Source organism: Osmerus eperlanus, chromosome 11, assembly GCF_963692335.1.
Source record: "Osmerus eperlanus chromosome 11, fOsmEpe2.1, whole genome shotgun sequence".
NCBI lineage: Eukaryota > Metazoa > Chordata > Actinopteri > Osmeriformes > Osmeridae > Osmerus > Osmerus eperlanus.
In genome coordinates, this window is record NC_085028.1 from 7,381,153 (window position 1) to 7,398,988 (window position 17,836).

At 47.6% G+C, this 17,836-nt stretch overlaps 2 protein-coding genes across 2 annotated transcripts; both read left to right on the forward strand.

Annotated features, from left to right (window-relative positions):
* The first annotated feature begins 373 nt into the window (after nt 1-373).
* On the forward strand, nt 374-10,182 carry tmprss13a (transmembrane serine protease 13a). The gene is made up of 13 exons (XM_062473182.1): nt 374-507; nt 4,004-4,175; nt 4,395-4,508; nt 4,803-5,036; nt 6,169-6,295; nt 6,956-7,051; nt 7,252-7,295; nt 7,436-7,598; nt 7,831-8,009; nt 8,536-8,634; nt 8,809-8,951; nt 9,144-9,299; nt 9,418-10,182. The coding sequence occupies exons 1-13, from the start codon at nt 490-492 to the stop codon at nt 9,430-9,432; spliced, it is 1,560 nt and encodes a 519-aa protein (XP_062329166.1). The 5' UTR covers nt 374-489; the 3' UTR covers nt 9,433-10,182.
* A 217-nt stretch (nt 10,183-10,399) lies between these two features.
* Nucleotides 10,400-17,801, forward strand: fxyd6 (FXYD domain containing ion transport regulator 6). Its single transcript, XM_062473200.1, has 8 exons — nt 10,400-10,885; nt 14,534-14,587; nt 14,758-14,781; nt 15,225-15,257; nt 15,476-15,550; nt 15,644-15,680; nt 15,803-15,852; nt 16,346-17,801. The coding sequence occupies exons 2-8, from the start codon at nt 14,539-14,541 to the stop codon at nt 16,381-16,383; spliced, it is 306 nt and encodes a 101-aa protein (XP_062329184.1). The 5' UTR covers nt 10,400-10,885; nt 14,534-14,538; the 3' UTR covers nt 16,384-17,801.
* Nucleotides 17,802-17,836: the final 35 nt, after the last annotated feature.

Below are 17,836 nucleotides of genomic sequence, written 5' to 3' on the forward strand. Positions count from 1 at the left end.
GGGTCAATGAAGGCTTGAGTACAGATCGAAAAGGCTTTGAGTTAAAAAACATTTCTCTAGATTGAGTGTCACCCGAAATGTATTTGGTATCTGTTTCTGATATGAACCCTGGATCCCCCATTACAACCAGCACCAACCATAAACACCCCCACCCCCACCTCTACCCAATTGCTCCGTGGTTGCTCTCTTCAAACCAGTCTTTCAGGTGTGAATGTATCGCAAAGGAAACACCCATCTCCATTGAGAAGGAGGAAGAGAAGGAAGGTGAGAGGGGGAAGGACGGGAAAGGGGGTGGGTCAGTGTCAACTGTGGACTGACAGAGCGTGGAGGAGACAGAAGGAGGGAGGAGTGTTGAGGGAGGTGTCAGTGTTCTCTGGTCACAGGTGTGGGAGAGAGCCAAATAAAAGAATGTGAAGCCCAGGCCCCGCCCCCTGTCGCTCAAATGCACCTGTGTGCTCTGTCCACCCCGCTGAGTCCCCGCTGAGTCCGATGGCACAGCATGAAGAGGTATGTCCTTCCGCTCCTCTCTTCCCCTCTTCTCTGTTCCTCCCTTCTGTTCCTAGGCTCCTCTTCTCCTCTGCAGTCCTCTCCTCTCTCCTCTCCGCTCGTCTCTATACTTCGTTTCTCTCCTCTTCCGTTGGTGAAGGTGCTATGATTCCAAAAGTCTACGAAAGTTCGATGGGTTCTGTGGTTCTTTCCCCCTTTCTCTCTCTTTCTCTCTCTTTCTCTCTCTTTCTCTCTCTTTCTCTCTCTTTCCCTCTCTTTCCCTCTTTCTCTCACCCACAAACGTCTCTGTTTGTCTATTGCTGTACCAGTCAAAGCTGCTTGTGCGTGTGACGCGCAGAGTGCCGTGTTTCTGCGCTCCACATGGCTGTTACTTCCATACCTCTCCTGGGTTTGGCTCTCCATGTAGCGTATTACTTGCTGTGTTCTCAGGATACACCTGCTCAAGATAGAGACACATGGGTCATGTGTCCTCAGCCTCCTGCCTCTCTATGTATGGGAACTGGGTTGTGTGTTTTGGCTTCACATATTGGCCTGTATAGAGGGAAGTGTGGAGTAATACACTTCCGTCATGCTCAGTGGAATCAGGCTTTATATTCCAGGTCACCTAGATTCCATGCCTGTCTATCTGTAGATCTATCTGTGTGTGAGTGTCTATGCCTGTGTGTGTGTGTATGCCTGTGTGTGTGTGTATGCCTTTGTGTGTGTGTGTTTGACCTAATTGCACACAGGTGTTTGAGATGGTTGCTATAGCGCTGAGTTGAGGCAAACATAACCTTATTTAGAGCACTCAAATTTATGGATTGTGGATCGATTCAGTTCTGTCAGTTGATCTCATGCTGATGAATTGTGATCAAATCTGTGGTAAACTTGGGGCCAATTTCACAATGTCAGGTGTGGAGGTCTTTTGTTTTGTTTATTCTTTGTTGTCATACAATAGTTCAAGCCTGACCTTTGAAACGTTGTTACTCAAACTTCTAAATCCGATGATTTAACTGTCGTTTAAAGTGAAAAGCTATCCTGGAGAAGACAATGACAACTTATTTGAGTTGACTCTAGGATTCCAATCCCCTCCCTTCTTCCCTTCCTCCTCTCCTCCTCTCCTCTCCTCCTCTCCTCCTCTCCTCCTCCTCTCCTCCTCTTCCTTCCGCTCTCATACTCCTCCTCTTTCATAAACCTTTGCTATTGTGGTAATTCTGAAGATTGAGCGCCTGTAGACATTTCCTGCAACCAGAGATCTCAACCTAAAGAAAAGGACAGACTGGTTTGTGTCACCTGTGGATCCAATCCCTGTGTGTGTTGCCGCTTGTGTTTTTCCACTGGGTTTATTGTGATGAGTTGAGCCTTGTATGGATATGTAAGTGTGTGTAGGTGTGTGTGGGGAAAGGGGACAGTGGAGAGGAGGGGTTGGGGAACCTTTAGGTGTTTTTTCGAATGTTTTAATATCAAGACTCTTGTACAGTAGAGAAGGTAGGAGCGTCGTTTTGAGATGAGGAACTCTTGTTGTTTTATTTTGCCCCAGTTCATCACCACAGAGGGAATTACAACAGGTTTCCCAGGAAGTTCAATAATCCTTCTAAGTATTAATATTATTAGTAACAGTGGTTCCAATGACAACTGTTTAATTTAGCAGGACGAACATATGTATACATGATTTAGTAGTTAGTTACCATGAAGTCTCCTTGTTTACACTCTATAACCTGCTGAGTCATATAGTCACACTGTAGAGATAGTTATCACTCTGGCAGCAGGATGGGGCCAGACTAGAGGATGACATCTTCCCAAGGAAGAACACAACTGAGTAGAGTAGACTAGAGCAGAGTAGAGTAGAGTCGAGTAGAGTCAAGTAAAATCGAGAAGAGTATAGTAGAGTGCAGTAAAGAACAGAACAAAACAAAACGCAAAACAGAAAGAGAGACAGAGTGAGATCAAGAGGAAACTGAGAGATTAAAATAACACCAGGGATAGAGGAGAGACTGGCAGTGATGCAGGCAGCAGTCTGCTCTCTAGGGTGCAGCTCTACTCTACCTGACTGACCTGTCTGTGTATGTGGGTCATAACTGCCAGGCTCACTGCCAAGCTGCTCGCCAGCCAGAAGGCTGTCACCGCTGCTGGGGACCCACACGGTTGCCACGGCGAGCGGTGCTCCCTCACCGTTCCATTTCCCCCCACGGCAACCAATTCCAGTTACTGGCAACAATAGAGGGAGTGGAGTTTGGGTTGGAGTGAGGGAAGGAGGGAGGGATTAAGGGAGGGAGGGAGGGAGGGGAGTTTGGGTTGGAGGGAGGGAGGGGGTAGGGTCTGGTGACCTGATCAGCTGACTGATCTGAAATGGCTGTTGATTCATCAGAGGAGCCGAAGAGTGCAACAGAGAGCAGAGTGTGAATGGAGGGATGGAGGGATGAACAAAGGATAAGAAATATGAAGCGAGAGTCAGAGAGTGGGTCGATGTCTGAACCCATTTGAAATTATGGTCAGAGAAAAGAGTTACACTGTGTGTCTGAATGTGCATGTGTCTGCCTGTTGCCATGAGATGTGGTCTAGTCTAAGTGACAGAGGTGCTCGTCAGAGGATGTGACAGAAGAATCAACTCCACCCTGAGGCTCTCAGGAGAGTCAGCTCCACCGTGAGGCCTCAGGAGTCAGCTCCACCCTGAGGCGTTCAGAAGAGTCAGCTCCACCGTGAGGCGCTCAGGAGTCAGCTCCACCGTGAGGCCCTCAGGAGTCAGCTCCACCGTGAGGACCTCAGGAGTCAGCTCCACCCTGAGGCTCTCAGGAGAGTCAGCTCCACTGTGAGGCTCTCAGGAGAGTCAGCTCCACCGTGAGGCCCTCAGGAGTCAGCTCCACCCTGAGGCTCTCAGGAGAGTCAGCTCCACCGTGAGGCTCTCAGGAGTCAGCTCCACCCTGAGGCTCTCAGGAGAGTCAGCTCCAACGTGAGGCCCTCAGGAGTCAGCTCCACCCTGAGGCTCTCAGGAGAGTCAGCTCCACCATGAGGCCCTCAGGAGTCAGCTCCACCATGAGGCTCTCAGGAGAGTCACCTCCACCGTGAGGCTCTCAGGAGTCAGCTCCGTGAGGTAGTTAGGTATCTTCCACAGACAACAAAGCCAGGAGATGGTGCCAGACAGACAGGAAAACAATGCCCAGCTCCTGTTACCCACAGAAACAGTCAGAGAAGGGTTGTCTTATCAAAACCCCCACCACATGTTCCAGCTCACTGTCTTCCATGGTTCACATGCTGTATCATAGTTCAGAGCTTATGATGCAGTTGTTCAGTGTCCCTCCTTGCTCCCCCCCCCCCCCCTCGTCCCAGTTATCTCTCTCTCTTTCTCTTTTGAACTCTTTCTCTCTCTTGCTCTCTCTCTCCGCTTCTATATTTCCCTTGTGCTCCTTTTGTTGTGTAGTTACTATCTATTTATCTCTCTTTCTCAGCATTTGCATGAATAAATAATTATTCTTTCCTCCGTCTCCCCCCCTCTCTCCCACTCCTCCCTTCCCTCCAGAACGAGCGCCCGCCCCCCTACTCTGTGGCAGTACACACCCAGCCCCCCCTCAAGTCCTACGAGGATGTGGTGTTTGGGGACCCTGCCTGGTTGGTCCCTCCCAGTCAGCCGTACTACATCCCCCAGCATGTACCAGCAGTGACCCCTCTGCCGGTCAAAGAACCCAGCAAAGGTCAGCAGAGCGACCTTCCCCTCTCACTGTACTCATTTACTGTATGTACATGTACTATGTGACATCTCTATTCAATTGGTTGTTTACAGAAAAGAAAAGACTTACGACAGAGAAAACAATATAACATGATGTATGTTGTTTATTATGTCTGTATATGTGATGTATTTCTCCCCCCCTGTATATGTGTGTGTGCCCCCCCCGGCCCTTCACCACACACAGAACTCCCCAGCAGTACGAAGCTGAGATGCTGCACCAACAAGACCAAACGATATGCCATGTTTGGGGTCACCATCCTCTTCCTCGCCCTTCTGGGTGTCTTCATCTGGCTGGGAGGTAGCAACCACACACACACTCGCACACGTGCAGGCACACACACACACACACACATGCAGGCACACACGGACACATGCAGTACATTACTCTAAACCTAACCCTGTTCTTGTCTCATCTCACCGCATACATATTTATAAATATTTTGCTCCCTAAAATGTTTTTTTTGTTGTTGACCTCCCTCTCTCTCTGCATCCATCTTTTACTTTCTCTACCTTTCCCTCTCATTTCCCCCTCCCATATTTGTTCCATCTCTCTCTGTCTTCCCTTTCTTTTTTTCCTATCTCTCTCTCTCAGTGCATTATAGTTCCCGCCCTGCCAGACCTCCTGGTGGGGGCCACATTGATGGTCTCAATGAGGAAGGTGGGGGAGGTTTGGGGTATGAAGGGGCTGCTGACAATGACAGTGGGGAGGACGGAAGCCATGGGAATCATGATAAGATGTTGAGCATCTCCGACACTTGCTCCAACACCACAGTCCAGTGTGACTCCAAGATAGACTGCGAGCTGGGAACTGACGAGAACGACTGTGGTGAGCATTCATCACACGCACTCGCACACTGACACACACATACACACCCACACACGCGCACACACTGACACACAAACACACTCGCACGCACTGACACACAAACACACACACTCGCACGCACGGACGGTTATCAAGGAGGCGTCACAGTAATTGACACAGTCAGTCTGAGTGCCCCAGTCTGGTCTGTCTCACCCACATCACTACTCCCTTCCCCCTCCTCCTCCCACATCAATACTCCCTTCCCTCTCCTCCTCCAACATCACTACTCCCTTCTCCCTCCTCCTCCCACATCACTACTCCCTTCCCCCTCCTCCTCCCACATCACTACTCCCTTCCCCTTCCTCCTCCCACATCACTACTCCCTTCCCCCTCCTCCTCCCACATCACTACTCCCTTCCCCTTCCTCCTCCCACATCACTACTCCCTTCCCCTTCCTCCTCCCACATCACTACTCCCTTCCCCCTCCTCCTCCCACATCACTACTCCCTTCCCCTTCCTCCTCCCACATCACTACTCCCTTCCCCCTCCTCCTCCCACATCACTACTCCCTTCCCCCTCCTCCTCCCACATCACTACTCCCTTCCCCTTCCTACTCCCACATCACTACTCCCTTCCCCCTCCTCCTCCCACATCACTACTCCCTTCTCCCTCCTCCTCCCACATCACTACTCCCTTCCCCTTCCTACTCCCACATCACTACTCCCTTCCCCCTCCTCCTCCCACATCACTACTCCCTTCCCCCTCCTCCTCCCACATCACTACTCCCTTCCCCTTCCTACTCCCACATCACTACTCCCTTCCCCCTCCTCCTCCCACATCACTACTCCCTTCCCCCTCCTCCTCCCACATCACTACTCCCTTCCCCTTCCTACTCCCACATCACTACTCCCTTCCCCCTCCTCCTCCCACATCACTACTCCCTTCTCCCTCCTCCTCCCACATCACTACTCCCTTCCCCTTCCTACTCCCACATCACTACTCCCTTCCCCCTCCTCCTCCCACATCACTACTCCCTTCTCCCTCCTCCTCCCACATCACTACTCCCTTCCCCTTCCTACTCCCACATCACTACTCCCTTCCCCCTCCTCCTCCCACATCACTACTCCCTTCCCCCTCCTCCTCCTTCCACCAGTGAGGTTTGGAGAGAACGGTTCTCTGCACGTCCGCACGTCTGAGGACGGTCTCTTCCTCCCAGTCTGCTACCTGGGCTGGGACCAGAGCTATGCTGACCAGACCTGCGCCCAGCTGGGCTTCAGAAGGTGGACACCACTCACATCCTACCCCACACTGGAAAACTAGAGTACACCACAGTAGAAAACTAAAGTACACCACAGTAGAAAACTAAAGTACACCACAGTAGAAAACTAGAGTACACCACAGTAGATAACTAGAGTACACCAGAGAAGGAATCTAGAGTACTTCCGTGTAGAATATCAGAGTAAAACAACAAGAGTGTCTCAGAGTAGAAAACTACTGTTTCTCAGAGTAAAATCTCAGAGTTGAAAACTAGAGTACTTTAGAGTAGAAAAACCATAAGAATGTTTACGGTAAAAGCACAAAGGAAAGCACAAAGGAAAGTACATTACTAAAGTAATGCGTACTTAAAAGTACAATTTCAGTGTAGAAAACTTAAGTACCTTACAGTACAATCTCATTCAGATATTACAGGTTCTCCTCTATGTGTATGTGTGCACTTGTGTATGAGTACACTTGTGTGTGTCCTCAGACAAATTCTCCTTGGTCCTCTCTTGGCTATTTGAGTGTGACAGAGGCTGAACGAGTTTCACAAGGCATCAGTGAGAGGGATTGGATTCTGGTGTTGTTTATCTTGCCCAGAGTCTAAACACGCCTGTGTGTGTGTGTGTGCGTGCGTGTGTGTGTGTGTGTGTGTGTGTATGTACATGCGTTTCTCCACCCAGTGCTTATGGCACTAAGCCAGTGAGTTCCCAGCAGTCTACATCTCTGACTCTGAGCAACAAATCGGCCCTGCCCATCCAGGGGCTGGTCAACATCAGGTCAGACACCATTTAAGACTGAATGAATGTACTTCTTGATTGATCGATGAGTGAATTATTGAATGATTAAATAAGTAAATGAATGAACAAAACAGTAAAATAATCAACTAATTAATCATGTATTCATTCAATCAATCAATTAATTAATATTGTTAAAGAATTTGCATACTGACAATAAACTAATATTTTTGTTGACGTAGCAAAACCTGCCCAGATGACAAGACTGTGTCCCTGCAGTGTGTGGGTGAGGAGTCACACAAGTGCACGCACACAGACGCGCACACACACGCGCACACACACACGCGCACACACACACACACACCCACTATAGACATCTCCAGACAGAATCCCACAAGCCTGCTGCTCTCCTCTTCTTTCATCCAGACTGCGGCCGACAGCAGTCCACCAATAGGATCATAGGGGGCGCACTTTCCCAGCCGGGCCAGTGGCCCTGGCAGCTGTCCCTGCAGTACAGGGGCACTCACATCTGCGGAGGCGTGCTCATCTCTCCTGACTTCGTCATCACCGCCGCTCACTGCTTCCCTTGGTCAGTTGTCATGGAGGTTCAGATGAAATGGCTGTTTTATAACATGAGATCTCCATTTCTTTCATCCTCCATCTCTTTCTATTTCTTTCTATGCAAGAGGAACTGTATATCCAGTACATATCCATAAATATCTCACATAAATCTGCTTATCGTTATTTACAATACCAGCATTCTGAGCTGAAGTCTTGGTTAGAGAGTAAACTTGCTGTCCTCCATTCTGTTCCCTGCTCAGGTCCACCCCCTCTGCTCTGGTGGCCAGTAACTGGCATGTGTATGGAGGGACTGTTTCCCAGGACCAGCTGCCCATCCCCTACTATGTGGAGCAGATCTTACTGAATGAGAACTACAACAACAAGACCAATGACCGGGACATCGCCCTCCTCAAACTCACTGCTCCAGTCACATTCACCGGTGAGTCTGGAGAGGATAGGAGAGGAGAGGAGGAGAGAGGAGAGGAGGACACAGGAGAGGAGAGAGGATAGGGAAGGAGAAGAGAGGAGGAGAGAGGAGAGGAAAGAGGATAGGGAAGGAGAAGAGAGGAGAGTGGGAGAGAGGAGAGGAGGAGAGAGGATAGGGGAGGAGAGGAGGAGAGAGGAGAGGAGAGAGGAGAGGAAGAGAAAGGATAGGGGAGGAGAAGAGAGGAGGAGAGAGGATAGGAGGAGAGAGGAGAGGAGGAGAGAGGATAGGGGAGGAGAATAGAGGAAAGGAGGAGAGAGGAGAGAGGAGAGGAAGAGAGAGGAGAGAAAAGAGAGGATACCCTGGTCATATTGAGGCTGTGAATGTCATCTTCTAGTCTCTTTGGTGTCTCTTTCTTCTGTGTCTGTGGAGAGTCCGCCATCTCAACAATAATCTAATGTGGCCGTCTTAATTGGGACGATGTGTGTGTCCGTGTGTGCGTGCGCATGCATGTGTGTATGTGTGTGTGTGTGGTATTCAGGTGTTGTCCAACCCGCCTGCCTGCCAGCCTTCGACCAGATGTTTCACCAAGGGAGCAACTGCTGGACCACTGGCTTCGGTACCACATCAGAAGGAGCAGGTAGCAGACAGCTGGGAGGCACAAGGAGGAGGGAAGAAAGGGGCAAGGAGAAGGGAGGAGGGGCAAGGGGCAGGGAGGTTGGGGTGGAAGGAGACAGGAGATGCTGATTATTGAATCCATCCATGACTGAATGAATGATCTAACCAATCCCCCCCCCCCCCCCCCCTCCCACAGCGAGTGGCTCCACGACTCTGATGGGCGTCCAGGTGGAACTCATAGACTCGCGTGTGTGTAACAGCTCCATGATCTATGCTGGTACTGTGTCTACCAACATGATGTGTGCTGGAGACCTGAAAGGTGGTCGAGATTCCTGCCAGGTAGGGTCTCTTCATGTCTCTCTTTCAACTTGATGGTCAATCAGCTTTTAGCCTCTATGCTCTACTCTTTGACAAGGGTGTGCGGAAAAATTAAATATGGTTCCATAGCAAAGTTTATAGTGATTATTGGTCAACAACTTTGACATTCTCCCAGTGTTCCTACTACTCTCATGCTCTCCTCTGGTTTCCCAGGGCGACAGTGGCGGGCCACTGGTGTGCCAAGCCGATGACAGTCGCTGGTACCTGGTGGGAGTGACGAGCTGGGGGGCGGGGTGCGGGCAGAGGAGCCAGCCTGGAGTCTACACCAAGGTGTCCAGCCTGGTGCCCTGGGTCTACAGAAAGACGCAGGTGAGAGGGAGAGAGACAGAGATGTAGACACTGATTGAGTGAATGAGAGAGGGAAGAAGAAAGAAAGAGAGAAAGAGACAGACTAAATTATCCCACTCAATCTGCAACCCTTTCACAGCAAGAGAGGCCGTGATGTCACTTCCTCTCCGATGGCGCTGCTACATCCTGTGTCCAAGAAGCCCACTGGCAACCTGCTTCGTCCCCCTGATGGAGGGAGAGAGGGGTGGACAGCTATGATGGACAGCTGGATAGGTGGAGGAGAGGAGGGTGAACTTTTTTTCTAAATGTGACTGTTCTGTGCTGTACCTCCCAGAATCAGCGGATGTACAGTATGTGTGCTGTTCCGTACAATTCACTTGATCCCATAAATGTTAATGCACTGAAACTCTATGTTGCATACTCTGGGTTATTTTGATTCCAGTTTTGGTATTTTCTGGTGGTATATCAAACTTGCAGTAGACCTATAGCTACTATGACCTTCACCTTGTTGGGGAAGGGGTGTGTGATGAAGGGGAGGGGGGGCAGAAGGGGCAGGAGGAGTCAAGGTTTTTGCACCTTTCTCCTCTGTTCTCACAGCTAACGCATACCACTTATTATTCTTAAACTCTTCACATCTGTTCTTTCCCAAACACAGATCCAGTCTGTGGTTCTTTTAAGATATGCTGGTGTAGAGACTGGGTTGGCTCTAGACTGATGAACAGAGTGCAGGCATATGCTACTGCCTCTAGTCACTCATGTGGTTAGGCCCGTGTCGTAGCGTAAAGTAACTTCATGGAAGTCTGTCTATCGATCCAAACAACACTCCTTGAATTGCAATATAACTGAATAAAACTCATGCATATGAATGAATAAAAGTCACAAATCCACTGCCAACAGACTCCAAGATTATTTAGATGTGGTGTCGACTGTGGTAAATACATCATGCCATCAATGCGTGGTGTGGGTCTTGTCCTATAGCTTAACTGTTTTCGGGCCAAGTAGCTACGTCACTATAGCTTCTTCCAGCACGAGAAGCGAAGCCCCTTCACAGACCTTCCTTGAGGAGCAACTGAAAGAGAGAGACAGAGAGAGAGAGAGAGAGAGAGAGAGAGAGAGAGAGAGAGAGAGAGAGAGAGAGAGAGAGAGAGAGAGAGAGAGAGAGAGAGAGAGAGAGAGAGAGAGAGAGAGAGAGAGAGAGAGCTTGGGGACCGGGTGGAGACGCGCGCGCGTAAAGCAGAAGATTAGATGGCTATAGACGCGCCTCCTATCGCATCTTAGGTCAGCGTGTGTGTGTGTGTGTATCGGGGAGAGCGGAAGCGACAGAAAGAATCTTTCTACATTGATAAAGTGATAAGGCACAAAACAAGGTATCAATTGAAGGGACTGCATACATATTTTTCTATTATTTTAAGTGTTGGCTCGTTTTAAATAATATAGACCGTGGTCATATACTGTTATTCTTCCACGGCCACCCCTTGATCTCTTTGGATCGACTGAGCAGGAGGAAGTCCCAGATGTTAGACGTTGTTTTTGACAAAGAAGGTTGCTGATCCGTCGTCGTATTCTGGATTTCAAGACGTTGTTTGTCAGCGAGGCAATACCGGGAGGTAAGACGGTCTATCACGTTTCCGTTTGATTTCTAGAGGGGCGTGTACGTGACTTGTGTGTTGTTGAAAAAAAAGAAAGCATTGAGTCTTTAACAAAAAGAACGAAGACAGACAAAAGGGACAGGCTTGTGAGAACGAATACTATGCATGTTTCATTTAAAATATGTGTTTTATATCATTTATTTGAAATTAGATATGCATGCGCTTTCTGAAGTAGTAATGTCTCAACAAACTTTAATTTTATGTCAACACGAGTGTGATAAATGTGTGATAAATCCTAAATATGTTATCTTTAACACAGCGAATTATAGCCAGTGAAAGATTTCCTAATATGAATTGTTTAAAATGAAATTAAATTATAATGTATACCCCACAAATTGCGTTTTACAGTTAATACATGTACATTACAATTATTTACACGCTCAAGAACCGTGTTCTTCTGCAAACATGGCCCATGTATCGCCAAACTGTAACGGTTGTCTGGTGATACTCTCTCACGAGGGTGTGTCCCTTGTCTGTGAGAAGTCTGCCACAGCAACGAAGAATGGCCATAAGTATCAAGCTGCAAAGGTTGTATGGGAGTCTTATATAAATAATTCGCCACCGAATGTACCCTCAAGTAATTGTTAAATGAAACCATGATTCTTACACAAAAATACAAAGATCGCTCTCTTTTTCACAAATACGTGTGAAGTCATTGCTCTCCTAGTCTTTGTATTTCTTGAAGGCTTGTATATCTAAGCCTTACTGCCGGAGAAGTCATTTGTTCAATAGTGACATTCAGACGTGCTTTTCTAAAACCCGAGAGTAGTCATAGGAGGACAATCCACAGGTTGGGTCGGATCTTCGCGGCGCGCATTCACAGTGGGGGAAAATGCCTGTTTCTACAGTCATACTTAACGTACATGAGATAAGGACACGTAACCTATGACGTTGAATTAAAGACACGTATGACGATGGAGAATAAATAGGCAGAGTAATATCATTGCTTTCTATTTTGTGTTTGAGGAGTTCGAAATCGAATTGGACAGGTAATAATATTTCCACCCGCATCTCCACTCATCACGACTATGTTTCTAAATGTGGTTTAACGTCGATAGCTTAGACCATTTCCCGCCGCTCGAAAGCGCAGTGGTTTGGATCCTCGGGTTGCGGTCACCTGACAGCAGTTGTTGCCATGGCAATACATCAGCACCATAGCAAGACGCACGTATGAGGAGGGCGTCTCAGAATCAGTTGTCTTCATGGTGATTTTGGTATAATCTAGAAGCAAAATAATTTAGCCGAAGGTCGTTGCATTAAAATACTCCATGTGGTGTCCTGTTTGTGATCCAGTTCTTCTATCGTCCTATAGCCTAAACGTTTAATTACAAACGCCCTGTACATTTGGCATCCCTGATGACGAGAACTATGCAGAGACTTAACAAATATTTAGCGCTGTAATGAGTTTAGTCTGGAGAACCTATAGGATTTGCGTTGGACTACTGGATACAATGTTGTCATATATTAACATATATAAGAATATGTTATCCACTCCTTTGAGAAAACCTGAAAAGCAGAGTGCATAAGTGACTCTACATATAGGCCTACTACATGTGTAGGCTACATGTAATATAATATAGATGTTTTATATGAACACACACACACACACACTCACACACTGTATTCTGGAGGCATATTTTTTCATCAGTCTCTCCACCCCTGAACAGCATCATTATAAGAACATCTTGAATTAAAGGCGTATGTTTATGTTTCAATGAGAGAGAGAGAGAGAGAGAGAGAGAGAGAGAGAGAGAGAGAGAGAGAGAGAGCAAGAGAGCGATCTGAAAGAGAGACAGCGAGAGAGGGGATAAACAGAGAGAGAATAAATGAATGGATGGATGAGATGAGACTGATTTCTCGCTCTTCAATTGCAAAACAACACCCAAAATATCTCACTGCTCTAGTTGGATCACACACACACACACACACACACACCCCAACACACACACACTAAAGGGAAAATCATCTCAGGTTTCATCGCACTGCATTATCTATGACGGATCATGCAGACATGGACCCATTGTATCAGGATAAACACACACACACACACCATGTTCACAAGAGAAGGGTGTGAGTGTGGGCGCTCGAGTGTGTGATGATACAAACCCCTACACCCAGGAGCAAGGCTGACACACACATACACACCCCTCCAATGCTTTTTTGTTCCTCTGCTTTCTTTTCCTTCTTGTCTATCTTGTCTGCATCCATAATTCATGATTCATCTCACGTTCTGGAGTCAGGGCTTCTCTCCAGGGGATACAGAGGTAACAGAGGGGTCAAGGACAGAGACAGAGACAGAGAGAGGCAGTGACAGAGGCAGAGACAGGGACAGAGGCAGAGACAGAGGCAGAGAGAGGCAGGGACAGGGACAGGGACAGAGGCAGAGACAGAGAGAGGCAGAGACAGAGGCAGGGACAAGGACAGAGGCAGAGACAGAGAGAGACAGAGGCAGGGACAGAGGCAGAGGCAGAGACAAGGACAGAGGCAGAGGCAGAGACAAGGACAGAGGCAGAGACAAGGACAGAGGCAGAGACAGGAACAGAGACAGAGGCAGAGAGAGGGCCGCTCTAACAGGTGCAGACTGTTCCTGCGGGTGGATTTAAAGATATTGATCATGTGATTGATCTCTGTGTGTTCGCTGTGCTCCAGGGTGTAGTGCTGTGTCTGGGGCTCAGCCAGTCACTCAGCACTTTCACACTTTATGTTAAGATGAGGTCAGAGACAGCCTTCATCTGGCCTCTACATTCAAGCCTTATTCTAGCCCCCCCCCCACCCCAAGACACACACACTCACTCCCCACACACCTGCCTAAATATAACATTGAGAATAGTGCATAGATTTGATGTTGGCCAGTCCCATCTATATTATCTAGTATTATTTTGGTTCACTAAGAGCTCAGTAAGTTTATCTCAGCAAGGTTGAAAGCCTGAAATTATATTGTTGTTGTCTACAAGGAACAGTCAAGGTTACTCCAAAAACCAAACCTGCTTGTATGCATTGTGGTGTATCTGCTTTCAGTGTGTTTAGAGAACTGGTTACATGACTTCCTCATTCTGTCTCTTTCAATAAGAAAAATTAGAAACCTGTGTGTGCTTTGTGTGTGTGCGCCACTGCTTCATCTAAGTAGGCCAGGTCCGTCATGTGAGCTGATTGGGATTTTCACCACAATCCCACACTCTAGAACACTGGAGGAGACAGTAACACTCTAGAACACTGGAGGAGACAGTAACACTCTAGAACACTGGAGGAGACAGTAACACTCTAGAACACTGGAGGAGACAGTAACACTGTAGAACACTGGAGTAGACAGTAACACTCTAGAACACTGGAGGGGGAGATGGCAACAGTCCTACACTCTAGAACACACATGCATGTCTGGGTTCTTTAAGCCAAGGTTTGCCAAACAGATAGCTCTCACTAATACTGATGTCTGCCATTGTTTGTCTCTCCCTCTTTTTCCTCTCTCTCTCTCTCTCTCTCTCTCTCTCTCTCTCTCTCTCTCTCTCTCTCTCTCTCTCTCTCTCTCTCTCTCTCTCTCTCTCTCTCTCTCTCTCTCTCTCTCTCTCTCTCCCTCCCTCTCTCCACTCCCTCTCTATATTTCTGCAGTTACCATGGAAACTATTCTGTTCTTCCTTTTTTCGCTCCTGGTTTATGTGGCTGGTTAGTGCCCTCTCACATCAAACCCCACACAACCATGCACTCACACACCCCTCAGTGTATCCACCTCAACATTCCCCACAGTTAATTTAAGGAATGATATGTCTTTACTAGTTACATCTGTCTCTTTTTATCTCCTTCTGTATCCTCCTCCCACCCGGTCTCTCTCACAGCGGAGTCAGACCCCAGTGTACAAGGTGAGTAGCCCACAACCATGCTAAGGGCATCTGGCAGGTTTCCCTTCAGTGGGACTAGCTGACGAGCAGACTGGATGAGCACAGATAGACACTGCAGACCTCCTCATGGGATTGACATCCAGGGATTATCAGTGTCAGAGGTGTTCAGATCAGTACTACCACAGCAGAGAATAACAGCGAGACAGGGATTAGACAGGGATTAGGTTCACCTGTCTTGTCTCTACCATCCACGAATCAGGTGAGGTCAGGTCAGGTATTGATGAAGTTGTATTGATACAGATTTTTTGTAATCACCTACTGACAGACGTAGTCTACAGTACATCTCTTGATGTGATTCTGGTGAAGGTTTGCGTTACGTATGGGGCTTTGGTATCTAGTGTGTAGAGATAGGGGTGTGAAACACCACGGCAGGGTTCTGATGGTCTTGGATTCTGTGTTTGTAGATAAGGAGAAAGAGCTGGATCCATTCACCTATGGTAAGTAGGTCTCACAGTAATTCAGGAGTCTGTTGGAATCTAGCCCATGAAGTACTCATCTAATTTCATTTTCTCTTTCTTATTCTTCCTCTATATCTTTCTCCTCTTTCCATTTCTTTTTCTGGCTCACTCTCTCTTTTTCTTACTCTTCCCCTGTCATCTCTCTCGCATCACTGTCCTATTTTCTTTCTCTCCATCTCTCTCTTTCTCTACTCCAGACTATGAGAGCCTCAGGATTGGAGGACTGGTGTTTGCAGTGGTGCTCTTTGCGCTGGGCATCCTCCTCATTCTTAGTAAGTGTGTGTATGTGTTTGTGTGGTGTCCTTAAGTGGTTCAAAATGATATCCTGTTCATGATTGGTCGTTGATGATGTTTTCTATCTCCAGGTCGAAGATGTCGTTGCAGCATCAACCAGAAACCAAGGTAACGGAGGGACTCTTTCTGATCAGCTGTCCTCAATGTTGTTGTGTGTTGTTTACTTCCTGTGGGTGGGGCTATGTTCTGCTCATGTGTGGTTACCATGACACCTGTGGGTTGTATTGCAGGGCCCCTGGGGATGAGGAGGCACAGGCTGAGAACCTGATCATCACCAAGGGTAAGAGGAACCCTCCTGAGAGAGATGGAGGTGGGGGAGGAGAGGAAGGAGAAGGGGGAGAGTTTAGGAGGGAAAAGAGAGAGAGAGAGAGAGAAAGAGAGGGGAGAAGAGGGAGAAAATGAAAAGGAAACAGAGAGAGTGGGGAGAGGAGTGAGAAAGAAATAGATATAGAGGGACAGAGAAGGTGAGATGGGGTAGGAGGGAGAGACAGACTATGTGCGGGTGCTATCGAGGGTGTGCGTGTGTGTGTTTGTGTGTGATAAAGAGGGTTTCAAGCTGTGAGCGTAACAACACTTACTAACTGACACCACAGTAAGCAGTAACTTAAGACTCCCCCCTCCTTTGTCTCTCAACCACCCCTTTCTAATTCTCCTCCTTTCACCCCCTTCACCTCACCTCTACTCTCCTTCCCCTCTCCTGTCCTATCCTCTCTGTCCTCCTCACTTCTCATCTTCGCTCCTCCCCCTTTTCTCTCCTCCTCTCCTCTCTACAGCCTCAGCCACCACAGAGACCCCCAAAGAGGAGAACTGAAGACTTCACCTTTGACCCCTGAACCCACCCCAACCCAACCCCTGCCCCCTAAAAAAAAAAAAAACTGTTGGCTTTTGAATCACTACCTGCTTACAGTTTACCTACCTACCCACACTAACCACACCACACACATACACACCTGGCACACCACACACACACATACACACCACATAACACACATTGAAAGATGGGCTACATGATGTAGGATACGATGGTGCTGATGATGATGATGATGAATGTAACTACTGTAAAGGCAGGAGAGACAGATGGTGAAGGAGGAAGGAGGGATGGAGGAGAGGAGGGATAGAGGAGGAATGGAGAAACTGTGTACATACACCTCTAGTCTGTTGTGTGCTCTGTGACTGTGCCAGTGTCCCAGTACTCCTGTCTGTACTCTGTTACCGTGCCTTTTTGCAACATTGTCTACAGCTTGTTGTCTTAGCCTACACCACCCTCTGCTGATGGTGTCAATATCCTAGTTCTCCAGAGAACCGCCAATGGTGTCAATGTTATTTGTATTTAGAATACCTTGTGTTTCTGTTGTCTTTCGGTTCTGGAGGTTAGCTGGTGTTTTGTTTGCAAGTTGTTGTTCTTGTTGTTGTCACAGTCAGTCTTGTAACTCTTCGTCTTTATATTGTTCCCACCTGCAGATCATTAAGCTGGTAAAAAGTAGACTTGCATATATATAAGTACACTTATTCTTAGCCTGCATACATAAACAGTAAATAAAGTATATATATAGAGTAATTATCTATATTATTTAGGACAATGTCGGTGGGGGTTATGAGTGTGTATGTGTTTTGGATGTTTGACTGTATGTAAGAGATAGGGGTAGGAAGGTAAGGATTGTGTGTGTGTGTGTGTGAGATGGTGTTACACTTTATACATGACTATCAGAGGAAGGTGCCAGAGGTTTTGTGAGGTCATCCACCGTGCACTGCCAGGCCAGCTCCCATTGCCCTCTAAGGCAGACTGTGATTGGAGGATTCGCCATATACTAGTGCCACAAACCTGTGTTTGCTTATTATGTTCTTAAGGTTTAGGTACACTGTTGTGTAATAAATCCAATTTATTTACAGCCAATAGCATTGCACAGTTTAGCATGACTCAACAGTGTAGTTAATGGAAGAGTGTGTGTGTGTAAGCGTGTGCGTGCTCACAAGATTTGCAACTCACATGCTAATCGTAGCAGGGTCATGATAATGGGAGTGAACATATATATATATATATAAGGAGGTGTTTAGGACCTGGGGGATAGTATGCTTGGTGTTGCTCCCATCTTGTCGAGTCCACCTGTATCTACAGTGCAATGAAGACTCCTGAACAACTAGCTACTCTGGTCAACCAGTGCACAAGGCTGTTTTCTGTAGCTGCATTTTGTGCTTTTCACATTGTAAATAAAGTGTCCAACACCAGTTTTCTGTTGTGCTCGCTGTTTGTTCGCTTTGTGGGA